The sequence below is a fragment of the Grus americana genome, chromosome 17 (genome assembly GCF_028858705.1).
Source record: "Grus americana isolate bGruAme1 chromosome 17, bGruAme1.mat, whole genome shotgun sequence".
Lineage (NCBI taxonomy): Eukaryota > Metazoa > Chordata > Aves > Gruiformes > Gruidae > Grus > Grus americana.
The window spans coordinates 672,699-699,893 of NC_072868.1; the positions used below are offsets into that span (position 1 = coordinate 672,699).

Genomic DNA, 27,195 nt, shown 5'->3' on the forward strand with positions numbered 1-27,195 from the left:
TCACAATGATGCCAAAAAAAAAAAAACCCCCAAACCCCACTACTGCAAAATCCTGGTTAGTTCACTGTCGGCTTGGCTCCCTGGGATAGCTCAGCCTGTGGTAAGGGGAAATGCACAACTGCAGTTGTGCTGGGAGTGTTGTCAAAAGGGGAACTCTGAGCTTCTCCTGTCTAGTTCTGAGAGTTACCTGGGAAACTTTCCAGTGGCTTTTCTATCCTGAATCTTTGGGACAAATCTAGTTAGGGAGTGACTGCATGTATATATTGACTTTACAAGGATTTGGAATGCATTAGAGCATGCTTAATTAAGTTTAAGTGTCTCAAATGGGCTGCTAGTCCCTTACTGAAACTTACTGTATTCTTTTTTAAAAAAACAAGCTCACAGCTATATTAAACCAAACATATTAAGGTTGAAAACCAGCTGTTAGAATCTCTTCTAGGTCTTCAAATGTATGACATGGACACATGCATCTTGAATTTACAAGGGTCTGTATCATGGCAAACAGCCTCAGTTTTAGTAACTCATGTCATAGACATCTCTACTAATTATGTCTTTTTTTTTTTTTTCCTTGCCCCCCAGGTGTTGTTTGGATTGTAGCATAGAGGCACTATGTACTCAGAGTGGAGATCCTTGCATCTTGTAATTCAAAATGATCAGGGTAATACCAGTGTACTTCACAGCTATCCTGAAAACGTGGGGAGAGAAGTGGCAAATGCAGTGGTGCGTCCTCTTGGACAAGCTTTAATTACGTCATCCGTTGGAAGTGAGAGTTTACTTAAAACAGACAAAGAAGTAAGTGCATTTTCTTAGAGATCATAGTTTCCTTATGCTAGAGTGCCAACTTAATGATTTTTCTATAGCTGCTTTTATTTTTCTCTCTTTAATAGTCCAAGTTTTATGAAGTGTGCTGTATTTTTAGATTAGTAATATACATTATGCTTCTATTAACAGCTAGTTCACAGCAACAGTGTACTTCACGACCCAGTAGTAAGTCTTTATCTGAGCTACTCTACCAGGAAGTCAAATGAAACAACCCCCAAAAAACAACCAAAGAATTTAGCAGTTAACACATAAAGCCTTTCTAATTACCTTCATTTTTGAAACTACAGTATGTGACTTTAAAAAAAAAAAAAAGAAAAAGAAAAAAGTCTTTGTATAGTAGAAGTATTTACTGGAATTTGAAAATCTTCTATTACATTGGCTCTTGTATGTTCTGAAGAGCTCTCCCTACAGGTTAGACTAAAGGGATTCAGGATTTAGAGTGATTGGCCATTTATTCATAATCTTCATGATGTCATGATATACAAATTAATGACTTGGTGTTTTAATGCAATATATGTTAAATAGAATTGCCTGTACCATGTAACTACTGTTATTTTGAGTTAGAAGCAATGTGCACAGACCATTGTTTACTTGCTAATGTTTATTTTTAATAACTTTTGCTTTGTGTTTGGTTAGGTAAAATGGACTATGGAGGTGGTTTGTTATGGACTGACCCTCCCTCTGGATGGCGATACTGTGAAGTACTGTGTCGATGTATACACAGATTGGATTATGGCTCTTGTGTTACCTAAGGACTCCATTCCTTTACCAGTTATTAAGGAACCAAACCTTTATGTTCAAAGCATTCTCAAACATCTCCAAAATCTCTTTGTACCGAGGTGAGTGAGACACTCGGGAGGCTCAGGAATTCGAAGCTGTAGTCAGCAGGTAACCTGTCAGAGAGGCCTGATGAGCCATGGAGGCTCTTGATTAAACTAAGACTGCTGTCGTTGCAAAGTTAGGAAGAAAGTGCCTCTCCAAACCTGTCTTGTAATTCTCAGTAGCAAATTGAGTTGTTGCTGCTGTGTTTAGGTAATTAGAATTTCATAGACTTGTTTACTGTTCTAAGAACTTCAAGAACTATCTCTAGTAGATGACTGGAGGGTGGAGGGAAAGGTTAAATAGCATCACTGTGTGACTGCATGCTTGGTATTGTGTAAAACAGATAACTAAGAGCACATCATGGCAATCCCATACTTTGTTTGCTCAAGACTTGACCACATTTCTGATGTGCTGGAGGATCTTGCAGTAAGTCACTGCTTTGTGCCTGCATCTTGCTGCCTGTTAAATGGGCATAATTATGCTGACCATCTTTCACTGGTAGTTTTGAAAGAATCATGCAGAAGGGCACTTGCTATCTGACAACTTGGTGTTACACAAGGCATCCTTGGGTGATAATGTTGAGATACACATGCTTCGAGGTCTTAGACATCCAAATTATATTGGCAGACTGCTCAAACATCATACTTCATTTATAGTTTATGATTTTACCTGCTACTGTTGAACACACTGTTGGATAAGTAAGAGGAGATAATTTAATGGTGCCCTGTGAAACAGTACTTAGATATTAGCTACCTGAAATTACTTCAGATCAATGTTTAATGTATGTCTGTAAGTACCAGATCATCTGCTTTTATCAGTATTAATAATGTATCACTGCAAGTGGCCTTCAAAGTGCTCTGCTGCGCTTGGATCACTTAACTTTACCTGAAGGCTTTGTTTATAAATGGCTTTGAATAACTCATATAAATTCAGACAAGGAGTTCATTGCTACTTATTGATTGTTTCAAAGTCTACCACCTAACCTTAGCTGCCATTGCTCTTAACTTGTAATGAAAAAGGCATTTTAATACCCATTAAAGGATGGTCAGGGCAATGGCACAAATCTGAGGAAATCATGCTTCTGGATTAGACTTCTGCAGATGATCTTCTCTAAGCTTTAATACATGCAGAATAGAGGCTACTGTCTGGGAACCTTTATTCCCTTGGCACACTAGGGAATGAATTCTTCACTAGTCCATGAAATAGTTCTTGCTATGATCCCTTGACTGCTTTTGCAGCAGAGGCCCTGGTAGCAGGCAGTTCAGTAGTCCTGTTTCTTGGATGCTGCCATTCCACCCTTTTCTCCCCACTTCACTGATGGAGCTCAGGGTGATAGACTGCACGTGATGCCTTTTGAATGAAATAATTAACATCCAGAGACAGGGAGGGCTGGAAAATAATTATTTTAAACACTTCTCCCCTCCAGTACAACTATTCTATTGTTTTTCTTTCAAAAGCCTCTGAGATGTATCTGAAACACTCATGGCTGTTGCTGTCAACACTTGATGTTCAAGCCCTTACTCTGTTTTCAAGGAAAAAAACCTTAAAGTTCAAGTTTTGAAATCCAGGGAGCTGTGTTCAGAATACTTTCCAGCAACAGGAAGACATTCTAAATGTAAATTAAATGCAGAACTGAGTTGTGCACACCTTGTTTGAGTGAAAGCAAAGGCTCACGTTCTTATGTGCCTGTGGAGAGGAAGATGAGGATAATTTCTGGTTTTACCCAACTGATGCACGTTGCTGGTGCTGATGGACACCTGTAGAATACTTACTTACCCAGGAGCTCTTGTAGCAACCCACATTAAACTAGCTCCTGGAAAAATCTCCTGTTCTTGTGTTGAAAATACTAAGCCTTTATTATAAGCCTATATCATATGGAGGGTTGTGATTAAAATAGCTTCCTTCCTCATCCTGGTTTCCTGGAAACAAGGTAGCTGTTGGTTTGACTGCCTTAAAAGTGGTGGCCCAGAGTTGTGGGGAGGGTTTCAGACTCTGAGGAGGATGTATAGTTGAGGTGCAAAATGCAGCAGCCTTAAGTAAGCAGTTCAACTTAAATAGCACCTCAGGAACATGTATACACCAAATACAAAGCAGATGTGTGTAAATCATTCTAGTTTGAGCACTCAGCGGAATGTCAAATGTTTACATGCACAGTCCTTGAAATAGTGTGGTGTGGAAAAGTGAGAACAGTGAAAGATGGGTGAGTCAGTTGCCTTTCCTCTGTCTGCTGGACTGACTAGAGAGAGGGAGCTTGTGCCCTTTCCTCCAGCCCTGACCATCCACACTGATGAAACGAGCACTTCTTTTCTTGATATATTTGAGCAGTCTGCACGCAATCCCCAGGCTTTCCATCTCTAGCAACCCTATCACGTTCAGGAAGCCTTGCAGATTACTTTAGCAGCGGTAGTTGCTGCTGTCAGATAAAGTTTGTGCTGCAAACTCTTGTTGGAGGCACAGAAACAAAATATGAGAACTCTTTCCCCAGCCTCCCCAGGAGATTGAGGTAGAGATACCAGGGTCTTCCATGCAACTAAAATGTCTAGAATTGTTTGAGAGACCATGGAACATGTGACTGTCCAAGTGTAATAGACATTGTTTTGTAATAACTTCTCATGAGAACAACTCTTGTTGCAAAGGAGTGTGGGAACCAAAAGGCCAGGTTCTGTAGAAATCTAGACATGAGCCTGCAAAATGCTGCAACCAAAGTTTGCCATTCAGTTGACTTTGGACAAGAGGAACTGATAGAGGGATGGGGACTTTAACAGTGCCTTTACCAGATTAGCTCCGAGGTATCCCATCCATCATCTTGCATATGGAGCTCCTACATGTAAGCCCCTTGTTACAGATTCCCTAAATCATTAGGGGAGCAAGTTTTGAAACAGGCTCAAAGCCTATCAAGATTAAGGATATCTTTTGATTAAAGTATCTGTTTTGTTGTTGCTCAGGGAAAAAATAGTGCTATAACCAAGACAGGGCTTACTTGTCCCAAGTTTTGTTGTTCTGCGGAGATTACATGTCAGGATCTAGCACTAGCATCGAGCAACCCACTGCAGTCCTGAACTGTGACTAGTAGTCTGCAGTTTTGTGTTAGATATTATCTTGTCTCTTTGTAATGTTGTTACCAGTACTGTAATACAACATTTACTCTATCAAGATAAGAGTCGATAGTATTTTTAAAGCGTGTCTATCAATGTGAGCTACTATTCTCTTAAGAAAAGCAAATCTCTCTAGCGCATCAGCATGTCCTTGGGATGTTTACCACACAACATGACTTGTGGGTTATACCACGTTGAAAGTGTTTGGTAGGAATCTGGTGATACTACTTAGTAGTCCAGTGGAAGGTAATGTTTTTATGATTTTTTTTTTTGTCATCCCTTCAGTAAGTGGTAGGAGGGATGAGGAGACGGCGTACCACTTGAAATACGGCTCGCATGTATTGCACACTTGAATTTGTAATCTCCTTTTTTCACCCTTTAAACTCATAGGCTTCCTCAGCTATGTGTCTCAGGTATATCTGAGTGTCCTCAGATACTGTACAGAATGTTTCATGTTCCTATTTTGTACTGGTTCTGCCTTGCCCAAACTAATTGATGGGGGGAGAGCACGCTGCTTTGTGCTGCTTCTGCAACACTTCATGTCAAGTGACTTGGCAGTGACAGTGTGGAACTGATTGCTACTGTAGGGAAAACCTTGATAATATCAACTTGTTCCCTGTCTTCCTTACTTAACCCCTCTTCCTTTAGTCTGATTTTCCTATTTAATGACGCTCTTCTAGTTTGTTTTTTTTTGTTTGTTTGTTTTCCCTAAATCCAAGGAATTGGGGGTAAGAGTTGGATCTACATTTGGAAGCAACAGGAGAACTAGGAAGAATTCAAATTAGTTTGCTAACAGTATTTTCTCCTAATTTTGCTACTTTCCTCCTGAATTATGTATATAACAATTACTGATGTCTCAACTACATTATCATGGGCTAAGATAAATTCCTTTGGGATAATGGGTTGTGCTTGTTCCAGTTAGTGTTTGCCCTGTGGTGGCGAGTTCTGTGTCATGTAGGGGAGAATGTTATGGTACATCTTGTACTTATTAAGGCAGAGCGAGGATGCTTAGAGACAGAGTTAGGGTGCACAAAAGCGTATTAGCTCATGTTCTTGGCTCTCATTCAATAATATTGATGTTTCATCTTGTACTTACTCAAAGTTCAGATTATTGTGCACATCGCTTTATAGTTCTTGTTTAGAAACTGAAGTACTGCTTTCTTCTCTTGCAGGCCAGACCCAGGATCTAGTCAGATTAGATTGTGCTTGCAGGTTTTGAAAGCTGTCCAGAAACTGGCTCGCGAATCGACAATTATGGCAAGAGAAACCTGGGAGGTTTTGTTATTATTTCTTCTTCAGATCAATGACACTCTTCTAGCAGCTCCAACTGTGCAAGGTTCATGTTCAACTTCCATTTGGTTCAATTACTGGAAAAACCTTTGTCTCTACTTGATGTTGAGCTGCCAGGGGGATGGGGTGCAACCTGTTAAAAGCTCTTACTAGCCACTCAAGCACAATAGCTAGCTCCTAATTCCACTACTCTACTCTGAAATAAAGCATTGTCAGAAAAGACCAAATGATTTGGAGCTGAGATCTCCAGAACGTATTTTTGCAGAAGAGTGACTCTGTACAGGGTCAGCTCATGGTGAAGGGTTTCAGATAATGTTCTTCCTTATTTGTTTCACTGAAACCCCTGTGTGTCTTGCTGTTTGGCCTACCTCCTGGAAAATAATATTGTCAGTTTATACCTATTTAAAAAAAAAAAGGCATTAGTATAGATAGAGTGCAATAGAAGACAGCCGAAGGTCAGTGAATTCCCAGTGTCCCTTAGTGACACACCTACATTGCTAGGCTTTATAGATTATGTTTGGTCTTGTAAAAAGTCTAATTTGCTGGAGGAAGCAATCGGGAATCAGTCTTTAACCAAAAATGGTGGGGGGAAAAAAATGAACTTAAAAATTATTATGCACTTAAACTGAAATCTCCTTGGGGAGATACTTGAAGTTATTTAGATTGAATACTTACTGAAGGCATGCTTTGTTTCTCTTATAAGGTGGCATTGCTGAGAATCTGGCTGAAAAATTAATTGGTGTGCTGTTTGAGGTGTGGTTACTAGCTTGTACGCGGTGCTTTCCAACACCACCTTACTGGAAAACTGCCAAAGAGATGGTGGCCAACTGGCGACATCACCCTGCAGTAGTTGAGCAGTGGAGCAAGGTCATCTGCGCCCTTACCTCCAGGTAGGAGAAATGCCATGGAAATAAACAGGCACATACGGGGGTGGTCACGGTTATGCATGTTTTTCTCTGGAGTTGCTTATTTGGGGAATGCACAGCAATCCAAAAGTGAATGAGCAAAACAAAGTGAGAGATCTTGCTGGTATCCTTGTTTTTTACTGCATGTGTGTGTGTCTTCGTTCTGCAAGTGAAGATCTGAACTGGAACGTCTCTGTTATTGTGCAATCTCAGCATCTCTCTGATGTTTAGCACTTTACAGTGCGTATATTAGTCTCCCTCACTGTGACTCTTCATGTTCTGTGAAGAATGAGACATGAATATCAGTGTAGCATTATAGTCTGTATGTTTAATGACAGTCACCACCAAAACTGAGGTGATTGCAGCTCCTGTGTGTTGCTGTGTTTGAGGTGACTCTTGGACGCTGCCTCTCCTGCCCTGTGGTGCTGAAGCTGCGCAGTGGCTGCGCTGCAGCAGGGAGGTGATGGGCCGGGGCAGGCTGCGGGCTCTCCTCTCAGCAGCAGCACTCGCCACCGGAGAGTGTCGGAGAAGAACTGCATCAGTCCTCACTGGGCATGGGAACAGTGAGGATCTGTGGGCTGCAGGAGAGGTTGGGCTGTAGCAGAAGGCTCTGAGCAGTGAGGGGAGTCTTGGTACCCTTATTACGGGGGTCTTCGTGGTGTGAAGTCTTTGTGGAACAAAGCTCAGGCTCTCGGAGGAAAGAACTAGATTAAATGGGGAGGAGCAGGGGTCTGGGTCTCCTCCTCTGAGCTCTCCTGAGATGTCAACAGCCATTTCTATGAAAGTTCAAAGATATATTAAAATTGCTGCACTGTGAAAAATTCAATAGTATGCTTTTCTGCAAGGGTTTGTTTTAACTCTGAAAACTTTTGCTTTTGAATTACCTGTCCAAATTCCAAGTGTGGATAGATATTTTTTTTTTTCCAGGTTATGCAGCTACTTGTTAAACCTGTGGGAAATAAAGCTGTAATACGAGTTCTGTGTATTTCCCACACTATTTCTTTAGCTATTTTTAGCTTGTTAGATGTAGCGTTGCATAACAGAGAATATTTCGTGATTTACTGATGTGAAAAGAACAGCTCTGTCTCAAAACATGCGTTGGTGTTCTGCTCCGTGCACTATGCCCACACTATCTTCCACTGTTGACTAACAGTCTTAGTTCTGTTGATGCATAGTAATCTGCAGGTTTTCTGTAATGTTTTAGTCTCCTGTTCAGTAATGTTGGTTTATGCTTAATGCATAGAAAGCTGAACTCCTCTGATGCTAACTCTAAGTTCAGTGGTATTTTAAGCTGCACTTCTAATACTTCAGTGAAGCTCCAGCTTCAAACAGTTAAAGTGTTGTGTTAGTAAACAGTTTTCTGAATCGGGTTATTAGCAATAAGCTGAGAGTAAATGTCTCAACTTTAAACCATATGGAAAATTATATTTGGAAATTTGTAAACGTATGCAGTGTTAATCTGTATCCATGGCTATGACTTCATAGCAGGATGAAACTAGGGTCTTATTTGTGTTGCCATACCAATAGATACTTCTTTTGCCCATCTAGGGTGCCTTAAGTCTATTTTAACTGTCTTGGATGCGTGGGTTACAATTTACTTCTGGTTTCAGTCATTCTTGAAAATGTGCCAAATTTCAGTTAAGATTCAGCCACGTTCCTTGAAAACCCGATTTCTTGCAGCTCTTAAGGGGAGAATTGTGAAGCAGTGCAGCGTGGTGTGGGACATGGCTTTGCATGGCACGTGCCCAGACTCTTCTGGGTTTGTCAGAGCTAGGATGTTCCTCGGCAAAAACCGACTGTGGGGCGATGCTTCTGTGGCACTGAAAGTAAATGGTGCTGGGGTATCGGTGTGGAGAGAGTCACTGCTGGGTACAGGTATTTCTGTATTTCTGGTTTGGACTTGAAGAAGGCCCCATGTCCTAAAGCTCACTTGCTTTTCTATCCAAGTTAGTTACTGTGATAGCCTCTGATTCCAAACACAGCAGAGTTAGTTGGCTTCAAGTTACTGTAGTGCCCAGTGCTGGGGGATGTGAAAGATGGTAATTCAGCCTGTTTAACTCTTGGTTTAGGGGTCAGCCATAGACTTTTGCTCTCCTCCCTTTTCTCCTAGCTGTAATTATTTTATCTCTGTAAAACTATATGGCTTTATAAGTGGGCAATGATGAATGGTCTTGTCCATTACAGACAACTCTTAACTTAGAAGGCTAAAGTGCCATAACTGAAGCAAGAAATGATGCTAAAAGTGAGTTTAGCTTAGGGAAAGACAAAAACTGACTTCTGGGAGTGCTAGGATATTGAGAAGGTGCAACTCTGATCTCTTCCATCCTTTTAGAGAACTCCAAGGTTATGTTGACCAGGGAAATTGATCTATAAATTTGCAAAGCTGGGGGTGAAGCAGGGATCAAACTAGACAGCAGTGGCTCAGCAAAGCTTATTTGTGACTGGTCAAGTAGTTACAGCCCTTCTAGAGAAAGGTCTCCATTTATCTAAGCCATCATCCTCATGATACTGCATTGCTATGAAGCCCTCTGCGGGTTTGCTCTTCACTGTTCCGCAGTTCCCAGCTTCTGCAAAATGTAGTGTATCTCCTTTGAAGTGCTTGCTACTCTGTGGAGTGCCAATCCTGTGCTGCTTGTAGGATGGCATCGAGTGTTGCTCACTGTGATGGTGTGAATTGTAAGTCATCGGTAACTCGGGATTTAGACCTGTAACCTAATGTGACTTGCTGGTGTCATTGGACACTTCAGCTAAAGAGCCTTGAGGATAATGGCTTTAAATTCCTTCTTTTTTTCTTCTTTTTTTTCCCTTCTCCTTTCTTATGTAGCATCTTGCCAGTTGTGTACTGCCTATGTTGTTTGCTAAGCAGACGGGAGAGCTGCTGTGGGGTGTTACAGCCCTTTGATTTGGGCGGGCCTTGGGGCAGGCTCCAAGGTGTGTACCCCTCAAAGCTTTAAGAGGGCTAAGCGGTTGTATGAAGTGGGGATCTCTAGGAAAACTTGGGATGTTGTGTTGTTGCTTGTGGGCTCCCCTGTGGCCTGCTGATACCTTTGGGGCTCAAATGCACTGTTATGTTTTGGAGGAGTATTAACTGAATGACAGATCTATCTGACTTGCTTTCTAGATTGCTGCGTTTTACCTATGGACCTTCATTTCCTCCATTTAAAATTCCCGATGAAGATGCTGGTCTGATTCCTCCTGAAATGGATAATGAGTGCGTTGCACAAACTTGGTTTCGCTTTTTACATATGCTGAGGTATTGTAATAACAGCCATCCATTGTTCATATTCTTGCATCATTCTTATAGATTTGCATAACAAATGAAAAACTTCTCTGGACGTTGCCAAGATTAAGCACCTAACTAGAATAAAGTGCAAGAGACTTGTACCGATGCCCTGCAGCAATCCAGGGCCAGGTTGTGAGTGAGTTGTTCAACTTTGAACTCTGACTTTTTCAGACTGTAAACTGGTTCATTTAATTAAAAAGCTTTTAGCTATTTGGCATTTTGGAGGATCTGAAAATAAAAGACTTCAATACATTTTTGTTTCTCTGAGATAGCAAAGAGGAAGAGCAGAACAATAGCTCAGAGATGTATACTGCTTCCGTTTATTCTCTGGGGTGTTAAATTTAACCTAGAAAAGATTATTTTTAAAATGGGTATACCTCTTTGTTTCTGTGAAGAAAGCTATACAGTTTATTTCAACATCCACGTTACTCTTCCTTAAATACACAACAGAACCAAGTGGCATGCTTGGTTCTAAAGATTCTTGGGAATGGCGTGGCATTAATGTTCTGAATGGCTAGAATAATAACCTTTTTATATAAATTTTATATGCTAATTAAAGCTAGACTGTTCAAAATCTACTTCTTAACTAACTAAAAAAAAATCTGTTCTTCATTTGTGATAGTAATGTCACAAGTATGATACTCTTCAAGTCTGGAATTGCTGTTACAGGAATTGTATCAGTCAGGAAAAATTGCTCAAGCTTTTAGAACCTGCTCCTTTTCTTGTCACTGGTTGCTGGCAATATTTAATTCACTACTTACCTTTTGAGAATAATTCTAACAGCGTAAGGACCTCGTAAACTGAGTTCAAAAGACCTCATGAGTAACTAATACTACTGCAATGGTGGGATTGTTTTATCAGGTGTACGCTCTAGTTCATTGGATCTTAATAAAATTATTCAGTGTAGTTGGGTACCATTTGAAATGAAGACAACCAGGAAGTGAAAACTGACTTCCTCTGATGAAGTAATAGCTAAAAATATATTGGTATTGAATGCTGGTTTGCATTGTTATTTCAATGCCTTAAACTATTGCGTCTTTAAGTATTTGTAAAATCCTAACAGCTGTTCTTAAACTGACTAAAATATATTTTGTTCTTTCTGTGTGCAGTAATCCTGTGGATTTGAGTAACCCAGCCATTATTAGCTCTACCCCCAAATTTCAGGAGCAGTTTCTGAATGTGAGTGGGATGACTCAAGAACTGAATCAGTACCCCTGCCTTAAACATCTGCCTCAAATATTCTTTCGTGCCATGCGTGGGATCAGCTGTTTAGTGGATGCATTCCTAGGTAATGCTTTTATCTTACCTGTGGATAGCTAGGAATAGTAACTTAATTGTTATTTTATTCTCTTTAAATCTGTCTTCTCCATAAATACAGCCATATCAATTTATAATTTACGAGTATGTCCTGGAATTGATAGGGAAGGGACCTCAGGTCACTTCTAAATGACCATCTGTATACACAATAATAATACTAGAATGCATGAAGTTGTAGATGGCCTTAGTTTCAAACAAAAAGCGAATAAGTAAATCTGAAGTTTAAAATAAAAATAGCTATCTCTTCCCCAAACAAGGCTTCTTTCTGTCTTTGGCTAATCAGCAATGCAAGTGCTATGCTTTTAATATGTTGTGAGCACTGACCACTTTGTTCATAAACTTTGTGGCGTGAGCTGTATGCAGTGCCTGCTTTTATAAGGATCTTCAGATCTTTATCCTACAAGTGCCAGTTCCACTTAGGTTACGATTAGTGGGTGACTAGTACTGCTGAGAAGAAAAGCTCTATTTCTTTGTGTCTGCTGGTAACTGAGTAGCTCGGATTTGACTGAAAGGTAAAGTGGATGTAAGCACTGACTGGTAAGTTTTACGTAACGCTGCATAGCACCTAAAATCTAAGGCGTTATTCTTAGTATGCTTCAGGCTTATTAAAAATTCTTCAGAGAGAGCATGCTATTGTAAACTTTAAGGGCTGCCTGTCTCCTACTGCTTTTTAGCTTAAATGTATGCAAACAGATGTTGTCATCTGTCAGAAGTGTGAGCTGAGGGGACACTACAGAAGACTTGAGCAGATACATAAACCGTGTTCAGAAAAAAAATTGGCTGTGGAATTAGACTGTCAGCTTTTACATGTTGTTTCTTTTGTAAAAAAAACCTGAATGGTTTAGTCCTAAGCAAAGCACCTCAAGATCCTCCTGTCTCACTGAGTTATCTTTTTACTAGAAATGCATTCTGTGTCTCTGTAACCTTATTGCAAGAAAAAGGTTTGTCAGTACTGTGTTCCCCACTACAAACGAAGTCTTTGTCACTATAGATTTCACTTTTGTAGAAAGCGAAACTTTAAACTTTGTTTAAAAAGTGATGTAAAAGAGCAAATGGTCACTTTTATTGTTGTGTCCACCATGTTCTTCCAGATGTCTTGCCACCAATTTTAAGGAGTTGTAATGAATGCTTTTTACTAATACCAGATGTTAGATTTAAAATATTCGTCTGTCAAATAGTATGATAATTTGTTAAAGGAGGATTGTGTATGGCCTAACCTTATGAAAACAACCTCCTTCTGTTACTCTGTTAAACTCTATCTTCCTCCATATAATAGGATTTGGCAGTCTGCACTGAAACAATAATTTAAAAAAAAAAGGTCTGACTGACCACTGGTAGAAAGTTTTCCTCTGAAGTGTCTCTTACGGGCTGTGTAAGCTGAATTAAACCCCCTGTTAAATATAGTATGTATTGAAGAAAAACGTACTATATCCAAAGCTTTTATGAAAGTGTGGTTAGTAATTAATTTTCAATGAAGAAAATAGTTTGTAATGTAAGACTTGAGGGGGGCATCTTGCAGTGGACACAGAGGAGGAAGCTGAGCAGCGGTTAGCTTTGCACACTGCATGCGCCTCTGCTGGGATGGCTGCTGGAGTGAGCTCCTCTTGGGCCTTAGAAATAGTCTGGGGTTCTTATCGGAGACTTTCAACCCACTGATGGTGCGGTAGTCCTTTCTGTGGTCTGCATCTGGCTGCCTGAGACTCTGCTCCCACGGGGGTGACAGTGATCACATACACAAGTCTGGATGCAGTGGGGGTGTGTGATGGTATCTGGGGTTGAGTCTTCTGTGCGGGCCAGCTGTGGAGCGCTCCTGTGGGCCCCTGGCAGCCCAGGCTCACCTGTAGGCGTGCCAGGAGCTCTGCTGTCCACATGAGTTTTTGGCAGGGTGTTGGATCGGAGACTTCAGACTTCTGAAGATCCCATGTAGCAAGGTGAAACACCCAGGGTGATGACAGCCCATCTGGAGTTCAAAGAGGAAGACTGCAGACTATGATGCACCAGGCACAGGAGAGCTCTTGGTGAAATTAAATTCAGGCCATAGGTGTGGAGGCGTGAGTGTGCTCAGGCAGACATCAGAGCTAAGGCTAATGGGAGATCTCATTGCCTTCTACCCCAAGTGCCAAAGCACATGGTTTTTATCTCGTCCTCTGTGATACGTACCTATGTGATGTGTCAAAATACTGCATCGTCTTTTCCAAAAATACCCAACCAATACATTTCATAGTGCATACTCTGCCCTCTGCATGGGGTGTAACGCTAATAGGTTAGCAGGAGTTAGTTGTTTTGTAATGTGTTATGAAAAGTACTTGTGTGCCTTAATTAACATGGTCAAAACTGTGTCAAATCTGCAAGGCCACTGTGATTCCATGCTTAATTTTTCAAATGGAGTTTGAGGGTGGTGGTATTCATTAAAATGGGAAGAAGTGGTGTTTGTTACTTCAGACTTTGCAGAGGGCTTGTTGCTTCTGATTCTGACTGGGAAGAGTAGCTTTATACACCACAAGTATTTCCCTGGAGCTGGGCAAAGACTGATCTGATGTCCTGCTGCTGCCAGAAAAATTACAGCTTGCTCTGCTTTCTTACCCCATCTCTTGTACCAACTTGGTGTTTGACTGTTCAGCAAGCTGATTCAGCTCACAAAACCAGCAGAAAACTATGGTGGATGGGTTTCATCTTAATTTAGTGAGCTAAGTTGGTTTTGAAGGGTCAGACATCTTAGAGCTGTCTCAGAATGGAGCATTGGGAAAGAAAGGCGAAGGTGAGAGGCATCTGAATTCTGGCAGGAGTGAGCTGTTAAATTGGCTGTGGCAAACGAACCTTGCGCTTTCCCTGTGCCTGCTCCTGGAACTGGTCCTTCCGTTTGCCATTTCCCATGTTCTTAAGGTGTGTGGTTCTCTGGTGGTTTTTAATCACTTGCTTATCTATTGCAAGCAGGGTTTTCTTTTGCTTGTGCATTTTTCTGCTAATAGTGAAAGGGGAAAGAAGTTTTTCTCACTGCTGCTGTTCTGGGGGGAGGAGGGAAGTTAGCCTGTTTACAGAAGGCACAAATGCTTACCAACTGGGCTGCTGTGTATGAGCCTGTGAAGTCTTGCTGAAAGCTTGCTTTATTTCTTGATCTACAGGCATTTCACGACCCCGGTCAGATAGCGCACCACCCACGCCAGTGAACAGGCTGAGCATGCCCCAGAACACTGCTATCAACACCACTCCACCCCATAACCGAAGGCATCGGGCAGTGACTGTGAATAAAGCAACGATGAAAACCAGCACTGTAAGATTTCCTATTCTGTATTTAAGTAGCTGACCCTTCTGATAGTTTCCTCAGTTAGAGGAAGTAATTTCCTTGTTTCTAGGAGCTGATCTGTTCTTCTGTTCAAATAGGTAACTACTGCACATACTTCAAAAGTGCAGCACCAACCCTCCTCTACTTCTCCACTCTCTAGTCCGAACCAGACAAGTTCTGAGCCACGGCCACTGCCAGCTCCTCGCAGGCCAAAGGTTAACAGCATCTTGAACCTCTTTGGATCATGGTTATTTGATGCAGCATTTGTTCACTGTAAACTTCATAATGGAATAAACAGAGACAGCAGCATGACTGGTAAATATTACTTAAAAATATACATACCCTTTTTTCCTTGTTTTATTGACATTTCCTACCTGCAAGATTAACATATGCATAATGAAAAAAAAAATCTGAAGTTCTGTATTGTGGTTAACCCCTCCCAGCTGAGCCAGCACCTGTTACTAGCTGAACAGGTGTTTGGAGGCTTTAACACTTAAAAAAACCCACTGCTTTTCACTACTAAACACTCCCTTGCTGTAACAAACATGGCAGTCCCAATTATGCTAGCGGGGAAAATTTTATTAAGCGAAGGAAATAATGTGATGAGTCCACTTCCTAATTTGAAATCTGCTTGGGTATCTCTGAGTAATAGCAACTTTTTATAGTGACTCTTTAATGTTTGAAAAATTGTTAAACGTTGCTCCAGATACTGCACAAAGTGGTACTTCTCCTTGTTTTTGGAGTGTTATGAAAACAGAAGTCCTTAAAATAGCAAGTGAAGTTGCTGCCTTTCAGTGACGGTTGCTATGTGTTTCCATATTCGGTTTGATACCATGGTTCTCTTCAGTCCTTAGCTGCTGGATTTATTTTGTCTCCTCTGCTTTGCTCAGCTTTAGAGCTTAGGAGTTTCGAGATGTTAGCAGAATTTGTGCCCTGCTCAGAGAGGCTTTTTAGCACTCTTCTGGTGATAAATATTCAGAAGAGAATAAACTTTCTCACTCCTTGCATTTTTCCTGTTCCTCAGGTAGTATTTTGAATGTCTGCTAAACTCTTCCAAGAGATGTAGCTCTTGGGAGCTCACTGGCCTAAGTAAGAAAAATAGGAGCAAGAGGTTTGTTGTAGCAGGTTGTGTTCATAGTGGGACTTGACAGCAGCAGTTAAACTGATGATCTCCCTTTGTTGTGTCACAGATCCCTGTGTGGAGGCGATGGGTTTAGGATTTGGTATCTGCTAAAGGTATTTTTAGGTATGCAGCACATGGTTTTTGAAAGCGTTCAGTTGTGGATTTCTGTGGTAGGAGATTCAAGCCCTCTGTAAAAGGTGCATAGCACATTGCTAGAGAAATAGCTGAGCTTAGGAAGGAGTAAAGTATAATTTGAGGGTGTGTTCTGTTGCATATGCAGCTAATGTATTTCTGTATTTAATGCTTTTTAGATTGATTGGATCATTTTAATTTTGACATAACCTGTATCTTGAGCAATTTTAATGAAATACTTAACCTGAAAAGGATGTCAGCTGAGATGCTGCTTATGCAACAGCGTCAGCTGTAAACATAGGTGTTGTGATTCTAGCAGAAGTACAATCATTCAAAATCAAAATGATTGACTTCCTTGAAGGGGTTCCAAGGCCTTCTACTCATATATGCAATGTCTTAAGTTGCCTAAGAGCAGTCAGAAAACTGTCATATTGCTAGCCTTGCAGAGGGGCTCGCTACCTTCCTGAAAAATAAAAACAACTATTTGAAAATCGCTTGATCATGTTCCTCCTCCATGCTCATCAGAGCTGTCCATAGTGAGACCAGCATGTCACACGTTCTACCATTTACTAGCAGCAGTGCATCTGAGAGAATATGGTGGAGACCCAGAAAACTGGCTGTGTTATGTCCCGCTTTTCTAGTGATTTGGAAGATGGAATTAACTTACGGAATTTTAGTCAAGTGTCTGCTGCCCTTCCAGGATGCCATGAGTGGTGTTACCACTGCGTGAAGTGCTGGTCACAGCAATGCCATGACAGGCTGTCAGAAGGAGAGCGAACTGAAGATGGACCCATACTGCTGAAACCACGGAGGGGCACCGCAGTCCAATTGCCCAATTTCACCTTTTGCTCAGCCCCTGCTTTCAGCAGGAGGACTTGTAAAGGGCTAGGCTCCTGCAGTTTCTGTTGACTTGAAGCTTTGATGTCTTCTAAATCAGGTTTTAGTCCAAATTGAAAAGGTTCTGTTCTGGGGAATCTGATCTGCAAAGCAGATGCCTCCGGGTGAAGTCTTTTCCTCCTTGAGCAGTGTGAGGCAGGAGGCGCTGTGCTGGACTGTGGTGGGCCAGGAGACTCGTGGCGTGGCCCCTCTCTATCACACGAGTGGGGCCCAGCTATAACAACCAGATTGGCACGTTGTGCCCATCCCCCTGCCTCTGCTCATGTTACCCAATATAGACCTGGCCTGAAGAAAGAGAGCAGCAGAGAAGGGACAGTTACCTGCCACAATCCCTACCCTTAGAGGACAAAAAATCTGTCGCTTTTCAGCTGTGGGTTGGCTATACCTGTGTATCACGGTCCATCTGCTATCCTCCATAGCTTGGTACAGTAATGCTTTTGCCGCTAGCTTGAGTATTCTTACCGTGTTTGACTCTGCTGTTGATAATCTTTGCATTAGCTTCAGGAAGTGCTTTTTTTTTGTGGATGCTTTAAATATTTTATGACTGGGAAGCGTCTGCACTTAAAATCAGCTTTGCTATGTAGCATTGTCTCCCACTGGCCCACATGCGTTGTTCTTCTTTTAGGTGTAGGACTGCAGCTGTGTAAGATCTCAACAGCTTTAAACCCTTCTACTGTTCAGTTTGTTTCAATGCCATGCAGTTAAGAATTTCTTCTCTCATAGCTCTCTGATAGCGTTTCTCTGTTTCATTGCTGGCTGGAGGATTTGAAAGAGGTGAAATATCTTGGTACAGGTTGCTCCTTGGTCCTGCAGAGAGATCCCCTGCCCTGGGACACTGCATTTTCTAGTGCCTATGACTTATTCCTCTTCTGTCACGTGATGCATTCTCAGTGAGAACCCATACGACCTGATTTCTAAAGAGATATTCATGAGATAAATGCGAGTGCCTAACAAGTTAGCCTGCAGATGAGCTGCAGTCTCAAGTTCTGGTTCAGAATTTAGTTCAGTTCTAAACGAACCCTGCTGATTCACATGGACTAGCACATTGTCCTTCTCCCATCTTGCAACACAAGTCTTTTTGAGCTTTAGGAAGTAAAGAGCAGTTGATCAAGGTCAATGTGAATGAGTACTTATCTCCCCTTGCTTTCTTCCTTGTTCAAGAAGATATGTGAGGCTCCAGGACTCTTTAACCTCCAGAAAAGAAGTCAAGAAAAATGACTGTGGTGGAAAAAACATGCAACTTTTTGTAGGTTCTCAACTGAAAAATGCCTGGATGGGTGGAAGGGTAACCGAGCTTGCTCTCCTTGCCCAGCTTTGGGGGTGCACTGACTATATCATCTCTAGAGGTCCCCTCCAGCCTCAACTCTTCTTTGGTTCTGTGAATATAGCTGCTGCCTCACTGTTGTTCAATTTTTGTCACCTTCATTGGTAAACTTCTTGTGCCAACCCTTGCACGATTCAGGATAATTGTACATATTTCATATTTGTGGTTACTGTGGTTTTGTCTGGGTCTCTTTGGGAAGAGAGAATTGTTCTCTCCCACAAGATTAGCTGGAGGTTATCTGTGTATGAGTGAGTACTGATGGAGTTACCACCTGGAAAGCAGTCTTCCTGTTTGCTCTTTCGGCCCTGTCCTTCAAGATAGTCTAGTGGTGGTGGTTGGATTCTGAAGCAAAACAGCAATCTTGCCATCATTGGTGTAACGCTTTTGTGCCTCAAGTGTCCTATATCAGGTTTTAGTTTTCTGCACTGAGACCTTGATGGTGAAGCTTTGTGGCTCTATAGCAGGCAGCTAATGAACATTACTCTGTACTGTGGAGAGAGAGGAGAAATGATCTGTTTGAAAATGCGTAGTTGGTTTGAAAGGAGCTGGATCCTGCTGGTGTAGTTTTTAGAATTACATGGCTGCATTGTATTTATTTAGCTGTTAGCGTAGTATAAATAACTCCTGGTGGTTCTTAAGAAAATGCCTTTGTAGGAAATTTGCTATGAAGCCTTTGTGAAGTTAACCCTGACTGTGTCAGCTCTGGGTTGTGTGTACGTGTGCCGAGCGTAGTTTCGTTGGCAGGATGTGTTTCAGTCAGACAAGCTTGGCCGTACAGTGTGTGCTGCTGCTAGTTGCTGTCTTCAACAACTTGTGAGAATTGGGAGAAACTCATGAATACCTTGTGCCGGCATTGCAGCAGCTGAATCTTCCAATCTGATGGGCTCATTCTTAATCCTTGTACCTAAAGATGTCAGTCACAAGCCTGCCAGCTGTGTGTTTAGAGCAGCTGGAGGAGCCTTACCTAGGAGGGTTGCTGGTATCACGCAGGTGCTGTTGGCAGTGGGGGAGTCTTGGGGTACAGTTCTGCCCTCATCTCTTCTGGCCCTACTGTCATTAATATTAATGTCCCAAAGAATGGTTCTGGGGATTTAGGAGCAAGCTGTAAGGAGCCCTGATTAGGGACATCTTGAGCGTTGCCGAGAGGCTTGGCCGCAGGTCTTCATCTGTCTCAGCACATTCAAAGCAGCAGCTCTACGAGGTGGTGGCTTTCTCTCCTGGTACCTGGCTACTGGAGTCTTTCCTCTCTTCTGTCTCTGGAGATTGATTTTGAGATGCAGATATTTCTGGTAGTGTTCTGCCTTTTATTTCTGCTTCGGAAGATCACTGATGGAGCCGGTGGTCAGGGAAGGCATGCCCGGGTATACTGGCTGCTGCTAAGGGGTGTTAGCAACGTGGCTTAGGGAAGATGGAGCTGTAATACTGTCAAAACTCGTGGTTTGGAAGCAGGAGTGTTGTTGTGAGGAGACTGCAGGTAAGTAACCTTCCCCTACAAGCCATACCCCAAGTCAGAGGAGCCTTAGGGCAGCGTAGTGTGTCATACAGGGAGATGTACTTGAGCTGGGAAGGGTTAATACATCCATTTAAAGAACAGATGTACACCGATACCAACAGCTCTAAATCTTACTAGTACTTTGTAACTTTTTGTTCATTGTTTTGCATGGTACTTTCCAAACCACAATTTTGGACCCGAATGCCAATCTCCTATGTGTTTAACGAGCTTGCTGTATCATAAAGCTTTTAATCTATTTTTTAAAAAAAGCTAAAAGCTTCTTAACTTATATTACGATTTCACCATCTTAAAAGTATTTTATAACTACTGCTGTCCTTTGATTTGTTTCCATTTTATTTCTATTATCTTGCAGCATCTTTTATCCAAATTCTTCTTTCTTATAAATCTTGTAAGTAGGAACCAGTAGCTTTTCCTTAATTGCGGTCATGCTTTTCTTTTTCCGTAATCCCATATTTTATTTGTAAATTCATTCTCATTGTCTCTTGTAGCTTTTGCACTTTTACTTGAAAAAGACAAGTAATTTTTTTTGTGTGTGTTTTTGAATGGGGAGGATTGTTGGCAAAAGCAAATTTATCTGCCTGAATCAGTCCCATCTTTTCTGTACTTTAGTCTGTGATCATGTCATGAGTTTCAGGACTTTGCACTAACCATGTTTTTTTTACTTAAAGCTTATTTTACAGACCTAGTGTTTGATTTGTATGCATTGTGCATGTAGTGTTTTTTTCCAAATACAATATATGGCTGGATAGCTTATTTAGGACAAAAAATGGCTCATGGGAAGATGCATAAAGATTTGTGCTTATTTGCTACTTATGTCATGAAAATTTGTAAGGTAACAGTAGGTGAAACCCCAAATTTAAAGACAAAAAAATGAAGAGAAGACACTCGTCATTAGGACATTTCCTTTAAGAAAAAAACCCAACAACAAACAAAACAACCAAAAAAACCCTATCCATAAATTAACAAGTATTCCAACTGTGGAAGTTTTAATGGGCCTGTGTTTGCACGACTGATAGTGAACCTGGGGTTCCCCAGGGTCCCAGGCCCTGGGACAGAGGAAATTCTCTGGTACTGGTGGAACCCCATTGGCATGATCCTATTAGGAGCACAATTTATCTGTTGTTTGGTTTTGTAGCTTATGAAAGTTTTGAAAATCAATATAGTCTTAGCTAAAAATAAGAAGGAATGTACTCTTTCTGCCATTAGTAATCCAAGAGTGAAGTTGTCCGGGGGAAGGGGGGGGGGGGGGGAGGAGAAAAAAGCTGATGTTGAGAGCAACATATTGTTTTTTGGTTGCCATCCTGGAAGAAGGGATGAAGCCAGCAAAGCGAGTAGCCTCCTGCATCATACACGTGTGATACTGATGTGTGGAAGGGGGACCAGAAATCTCTCTAGAATGTGAACCCAACTGGCTTGGACCGGCAGAACCATCCTGCGGGGAGGGAGCACAAAGCTGGGCAGAGCCATGTCCCATGTAGGTAACGGCAGGCTCCCGAGAGGGTTTTGTGGAGCGTGTTGTGGGACAGGGCGTAGGAGGGGGCCAACTTCCAGGTAGCTGTCTAACCTCAAATTTTTTGGCAATTTCAGTAGTCATGTGAGGAGAGAGGGACCATATCAGGAGACTGGGTTTCAGCAAATTTCTCTTTCTGATATGGGTCCTTGGGTCCTATGGGTCCTATTATTTTTGGATTTTTTTTTAGTAAGTCTGTTTTATACAACAAAATTGGCTCAAAGCAACTTGGTGTTCAGAGCAGCGTAAGAGATTAGTCAGTCAGTGGAAAACTAAGCACTTGCTTGGGGGTCACAGTAATGGCACCATCTAAATTTTTTTTTTTTTTGTATTTTAAGGTGGCAAGGCAAGGTGGTACTTCACTTTTCTGGAGGTGAGAACTAGGTGAGGGTAGATCCTTGTCCTCCAGAGAGGGTAGGAAGCAAGTACTGGATATAAGCATACTTTTCCCAGCAGACAGCTGGGACAGGCTCTAGAATACAAAGGTCAGTTGTTGTCATCCTTATAAAGAAAAAAAGTTAGTTACACCCACAAATACTTTCTAAACAGAGGCACTGACTCAAATATAGTGAACTAACAGCTTCATGATAACTACTAAATTTGACTTGATCTTTGTGTCCAGGATCCCATGAGCCTATTATATACGTTAACACGCGCAGTGAAACGCTGTTTTTTCTCTTCCCAGCTATAGCAACTCAAGCTAGCGTGGAGTTTCGCCGGAAAGGATCACAAATGTCCACAGACACAATGGCCTCCAACCCTATGTTTGACACCAGTGAATTCCCAGACAACTATGAAGCGGGAAGGGCAGAGGCGTGCGGGACACTGTGTAGGATATTTTGTAGCAAGAAGACTGGGGAGGAAATATTACCAGCTTACCTATCCCGGTACTAACCTATCTTCCAGTTGCTTTATTGGTGTAACTTTATGGTGCAAATTAATTCACAGTGAATAGGATTCCGTTACTGAACTGTGTTGCCAGTTCAAAAAACCTGGTTAGGCTTCAGGTGGTGTGGGTGGGGATCCCCAGCTGGGTTTATCAGGTCGTCTTCAAGTTCCAGATGAAGGGAAGTCCCTTAAAGTGCCTCCCAGCTGGAAGGAGCATTGTCTTTTTGATAATTTCTTGCCTCTTGTATTCTTGAGGGGTTTTTTGGGGGTTGGTGGTTTTTTAATTTGTCACTGAACATTGTTCAGATGGAAAAAAATAAGTGTGCAGACATGAGACTTTGTGCACTTTATTAGACCATGAAGGGTCTTACGTTGTCAAACACTGCAACACTGGGATTGAATGTGTTTGTGGTTGGTATTTTTCTTCCTTTAAATATAGAAATGCACTAATATTCCATTATTTAAAACAGTTGTGTTCTGAACTACCTCTGTTTTCACTTCTGTTTCTGATGAAATAAGGCAATCTTGCCTGTTATAGTGTACCTTTTTCCAAATTTTTGTTAAAAAGTGAAGTAGCCAAGGCTAGAGGCAGAGAATCCACTTTAAATCATGATTGTCTCAAACTGCTCAGGTACATTTGTCCCAGATGGCATCAAAACTTCAAGGAAGACTGAACTATTTTATTTCTTGCATGTTGTAGTGTTTTGTGGATAGATAGTTTGTGTTTCTCTTACCCACTCAGTGAGATTCCTCTGTGTTTGCAAGCCTTTGAAAAAAATAAAGGGGATATAACTATTCTCTAACAAGAAACTGCAGAAGAAACTAGGTGCTTTAGGATGATGGCCAGCTAGGGTCCTGCCCCCCTGCTTTTTCATTTGACGTGGTTGTGATGGATATGTTTGGTCTCATTTTCCAGATTGCTGATCAGTGTGTCCTGTCCTGTGCTTCTCCCACTCACCCCCCCCCCCCCCCCCCCCCCCCCAAAAAAATAAAAAATCACAGTATTTTTCTTGTGTTGGGGAAATAAAATCAACGTCTCCCTCCCATCCTTCCATGGGAAAGGGCGTAGTGGGAGAGCACAGGATCCAAGCACTGCTCGTAACCATCTGGCTGTATTTGCATTGCTCCCAGTCCATGTGCTGCAACAAGGCAGGGGTTTCAGTAAAACCGTGCTGCACTGGCTTTTCACGTGAAATACATGTGATTTTTGAGAATTTTTTCTTAAGCTGGTTAGGTGCACTTGCCTGTGCTAAAGTATCTTGGGGGGATGCCCTTAAACACTTCCTAGCTCTGATTTTGAAACTTACTCTATATAGAAAAGATCAAATAGTGGCTGCACATTCTTGTTCATGTGGGATACTGATGCTTTTTATGTGCAAATAATTTAATCTTATCTTTCTTTGTCAGATTTTACATGCTTTTAATTCAGGGTTTGCAGATAGCAGATTTCGTTTGCCACCCCGTTCTTGCCAGTGTTATTCTAAATTCCCCTCCTTTGTTCTGCTGTGACCTGAAAGGGATTGATGTCGTGGTTCCGTATTTCATTTCGGCTCTTGAAACTATTTTACCTGACAGGTAAATTGCTATTTCCATATAAACTTCATCAGAAATGTGGGGAGGAGTTTATCTTCTGGGATTTCTGTCATTCCTGAGTAGTTTTCACTGAAGGAATTCTGTAATGTGGGCCCCATAGTGTCTGTATATTCAATAGTGATAATAGTGACACTTCATAAGCTCTAATTTAATTTTATTTAATGCAATTTTCTTTAAAGCAATAATAGTGATTATTTTAAATGAAATATGTGAGTTGTGTTATCTACATATTCATTGATGGAAAGCAGTATCTGCAAGAATAGGGAAAAGGAGTGATTTAGCTCAAATATATTGAAAGCCTACTGACTTTTGAGTAAAATTTCACAGGATAGTCATTAGTGGCTGTTGCTGCAGTGAATTCATTAAGAGTAATATTACACATCGTTAAATAGAAAAATTGATAATTTAGACAAGCTGATGAAATTGGAGTAGATTCTTAAACCAGGAGATATAACCTCACTTGTCAGAGCTTTATAGATTTCTGGATGTTTTGCTAATTAATTAAAGGCAGTTAACACTACCTTGTGCGTGCCTTCTTCAACATATGTTTTATGTCTTGGTACTGCGTTTCATTATGAAGTTAAGCATAAAATATTATTTATCTTCTGGGCTTAAATCAGAGCCACTGCTTCTTTTGGATAGGTCATATAAGTAGAAGAATTTGCTGGTGGCTACTGAAAAAAGTTTATCTGCTCACTAAGCAGCTTGTGTTTTATGCAATACGTGCATGAATGTCTTCTGCGGATCTCTGATAAAATAAGCCGATAGAGGCTCATGACTGAAACTTCCTGCTTGGAAGATACAGTATATGAATAATACTTTCACTGCTTTTATATGGGGTACAGAATGCTGAGCAAGTGATGGTTCCTGCGTGAATTCATTGTTATTGATGCTGTTTAAAAAAAAAAAAAATAAATCCTGAGCCCAGAAAGAAACAGCTACGTCATATACTGCAGATTAAGACCACTGGGTGGCTGTATATTTTTAACTTAATTAAATTTGGCTCCAAATTGCTGTGAAAGGTTAATTAACTGTATGATGCTTTGATTTGCAGAGAACTCTCAAAGTTTAAAATCTATGTAAACCCCACAGAGCTAAGAAGAGCTTCGATTAACATCTTGCTGTCTCTGTTGCCTCTCCCTCATCATTTTGGAACCATTAAGTCTGAGGTAGTAAACTTACTGCTTTGTTTTGCATTTGCATTTGCATTTTTGTTTTCCTGGTCTTGGAGTGGGGCTTGGATGACGTGTGGGTTTTTGAAACCAATAGCATGCTGGCGTGATCTCTAATTGATACTGAAATAAATGTATTTTTCCTTCAGGTTGTCCTGGAAGGGAAATTCAGCAATGATGACAGTTCAACGTATGACAAGCCAGTAACCTTCCTTTCCTTGAGGCTGAGGCTTGTGAATATACTTATAGGAGCTTTGCAGACGGAAACAGATCCCAACAACACTCAGATGATACTAGGTTATTTCAATTTTTTTTTTGTTTATTAACTGTGTTATATAAGTGTCTGTCTTAATCTGCCTTGGAATAATATGGGTTATTAGTAATGTGTTGCTCTGCAAGAAAAAAGATGAAATCTCCCTCATGCTATGAAAACATCTTGAAAAGCCTCACGTTTTTGTTAAAGTAATATCTCTCTTTTTACAAATGTGGGATAGTACTTGAAAAGTAGAGGTGCAGTTTAAGCACAGTCTAGCAGGAAAAGTCCATCATAACTAGGAATGGAAATAGGAAAAAATGTTGGTTTAATATTGGGAAGGATTTTTGACTAATGCGTTACAGGAAACACTTTAGTTTTGGCATGATTAAGCCTAGAAACAAATTGAAATGCTGGGTGAGTGGTGGTCCAGCAGCGACAGAGCACATATGACACTCTAGCACTGTGTAAATACTCAGACAGAAGCTTTGGAATAGAGTCTGGAGGTGTATTGTAGTTTGGCAACGAGCTGTTCTTGGCGGTAATGACTGTATTAACATTATTCCGAATACTCAGAAAGTAAGTAGAAGCTGAAAACTCAAATAGTGCATAATCTGTCAAGTTAAAGGTATTTTTCAGACAAGTGAAAAAACATACTTGTCTTTTATTTGCCCCCCTTACTCTGCTCTTTAGAAGTGCCTTTTTCCACATTGTGGTGTTTTCGTCCATCCATAATTACAATACCACTTTCCTTTTGCTTGTTTAGAAAGGAAACAGACTTGCACTGTGGTGAGAGGTGTCTGCCTTGTTTTGGGGGAGAGAGCTGACCTCACTGATAGGGGAGGGAAAGAAAATGCATGAGCAGTGAAGTGAAAGGAAACAAATCCAGTCTGCAAAGACTTCAGGAAAGTTTCCTTGCAGTGGTTGAAAATATTTCCTTTACTAGTGAAAGGGTAGAGGAGAATAATTTGAAAGAATGATTTGCAGTCTATGCTGGTGAAGGGATGAGGCTATTTACGGATTCAAAGCGAGACCCACGGAGTGCCGGTGCCCAGAGGGGTGCACCACCAGAACCACAGGGGGATGCTCTGTTAAATCCTGCCCGTGTGTCCTGTACCCTTCCACTGTGAGCTGGTGCTGGCATCCGGCTGGGCAGATGCCTTGAATGTTTTGGGATTTTTACCATCGCTATTTCCATGATAGTCCATACCAGTCCATTTCCTCTGTGTTCCTGTTGTTAAACTCCTCCTTCCTTATAAGAAGTTATTTTGGGCTGGCTTTGGTTGGAAAGGATTCATGAGTCTCCAGTTCAACCAGAGATTCTCGTATGTGCCACCAGCTTCTCAACAAAATCAGTATTTCTTTCCAGCTGCTCGCTAAATGTTTGACAGCGATTGGTGCGTTTCCCGTCATACAGCAAATGGTGTTTTCCTAAACATTCGTTGCTGGGGGAAGCAGGGGGCAGAAAATTAAAATTGATGCCACTGAGTGTGTTGGCGTCGGCCTCTTACAGTCTGTGTCTTTACTGCTGCGTTCCTCGTCGCCTGGGGGTGATGCTGCCCGGCAGGTACCAGCTGTTCATGCTAGTTCACCTAAGGCACCCGGAATGTATCGGCAATTTTCATTTAACAGTGTCTTATGCTTGTGTGTAGTCATCTCTCCCGAGATGGAAGAGATAACTACATGCTGGCTAGTTTGGATGCGGTAGGTTGGCTGCCCCTGTGCTTAGAGCTTCAGCTTCTCAGTACAGTATTTTGGGCATGGATGGAAAACAAAGCACAGAAAGTGAGAGGCTGGGGATGACTCCCAGGTAGAGAGAATTTCAGTGTATTCCACCTTGGATTATGAACTGGCCTCCTGATTTAGGAAACTGTTTTATGCTTTAGCCAAATAGAAATGTAAGCAATTTTTAATTTGCTCTGCAAACCCACAGATTCTCTATCAATTATGCAAATATTAGTCTTGATATTTGG

The 27,195-nt window shown here is 41.4% G+C and overlaps 1 protein-coding gene across 6 annotated transcripts in view; it reads left to right on the forward strand.

Moving 5' to 3' along the window:
* The window catches only part of RALGAPB (Ral GTPase activating protein non-catalytic subunit beta), a 66,304-nt gene that overhangs the window by 6,190 nt on the left and 32,919 nt on the right, over nt 1-27,195 (forward strand). For 3 of the 6 annotated variants that reach the window (XM_054845037.1, XM_054845036.1, XM_054845038.1), the window contains 13 exons: nt 580-792; nt 1,459-1,661; nt 5,912-6,075; nt 6,733-6,919; nt 10,056-10,187; nt 11,327-11,505; nt 14,657-14,805; nt 14,916-15,132; nt 20,159-20,194; nt 22,002-22,203; nt 23,612-23,779; nt 24,852-24,966; nt 25,119-25,266. In XM_054845037.1, the coding sequence (XP_054701012.1) occupies nt 610-792; nt 1,459-1,661; nt 5,912-6,075; nt 6,733-6,919; nt 10,056-10,187; nt 11,327-11,505; nt 14,657-14,805; nt 14,916-15,132; nt 20,159-20,194; nt 22,002-22,203; nt 23,612-23,779; nt 24,852-24,966; nt 25,119-25,266 (2,083 nt within the window). In that variant the 5' untranslated portion in view covers nt 580-609. The remainder of the gene's footprint in view (nt 1-579; nt 793-1,458; nt 1,662-5,911; nt 6,076-6,732; nt 6,920-10,055; nt 10,188-11,326; nt 11,506-14,656; nt 14,806-14,915; nt 15,133-20,158; nt 20,195-22,001; nt 22,204-23,611; nt 23,780-24,851; nt 24,967-25,118; nt 25,267-27,195) is intronic. The other 3 variants (XM_054845040.1, XM_054845039.1, XM_054845041.1) reach the window with 1 other exon arrangement.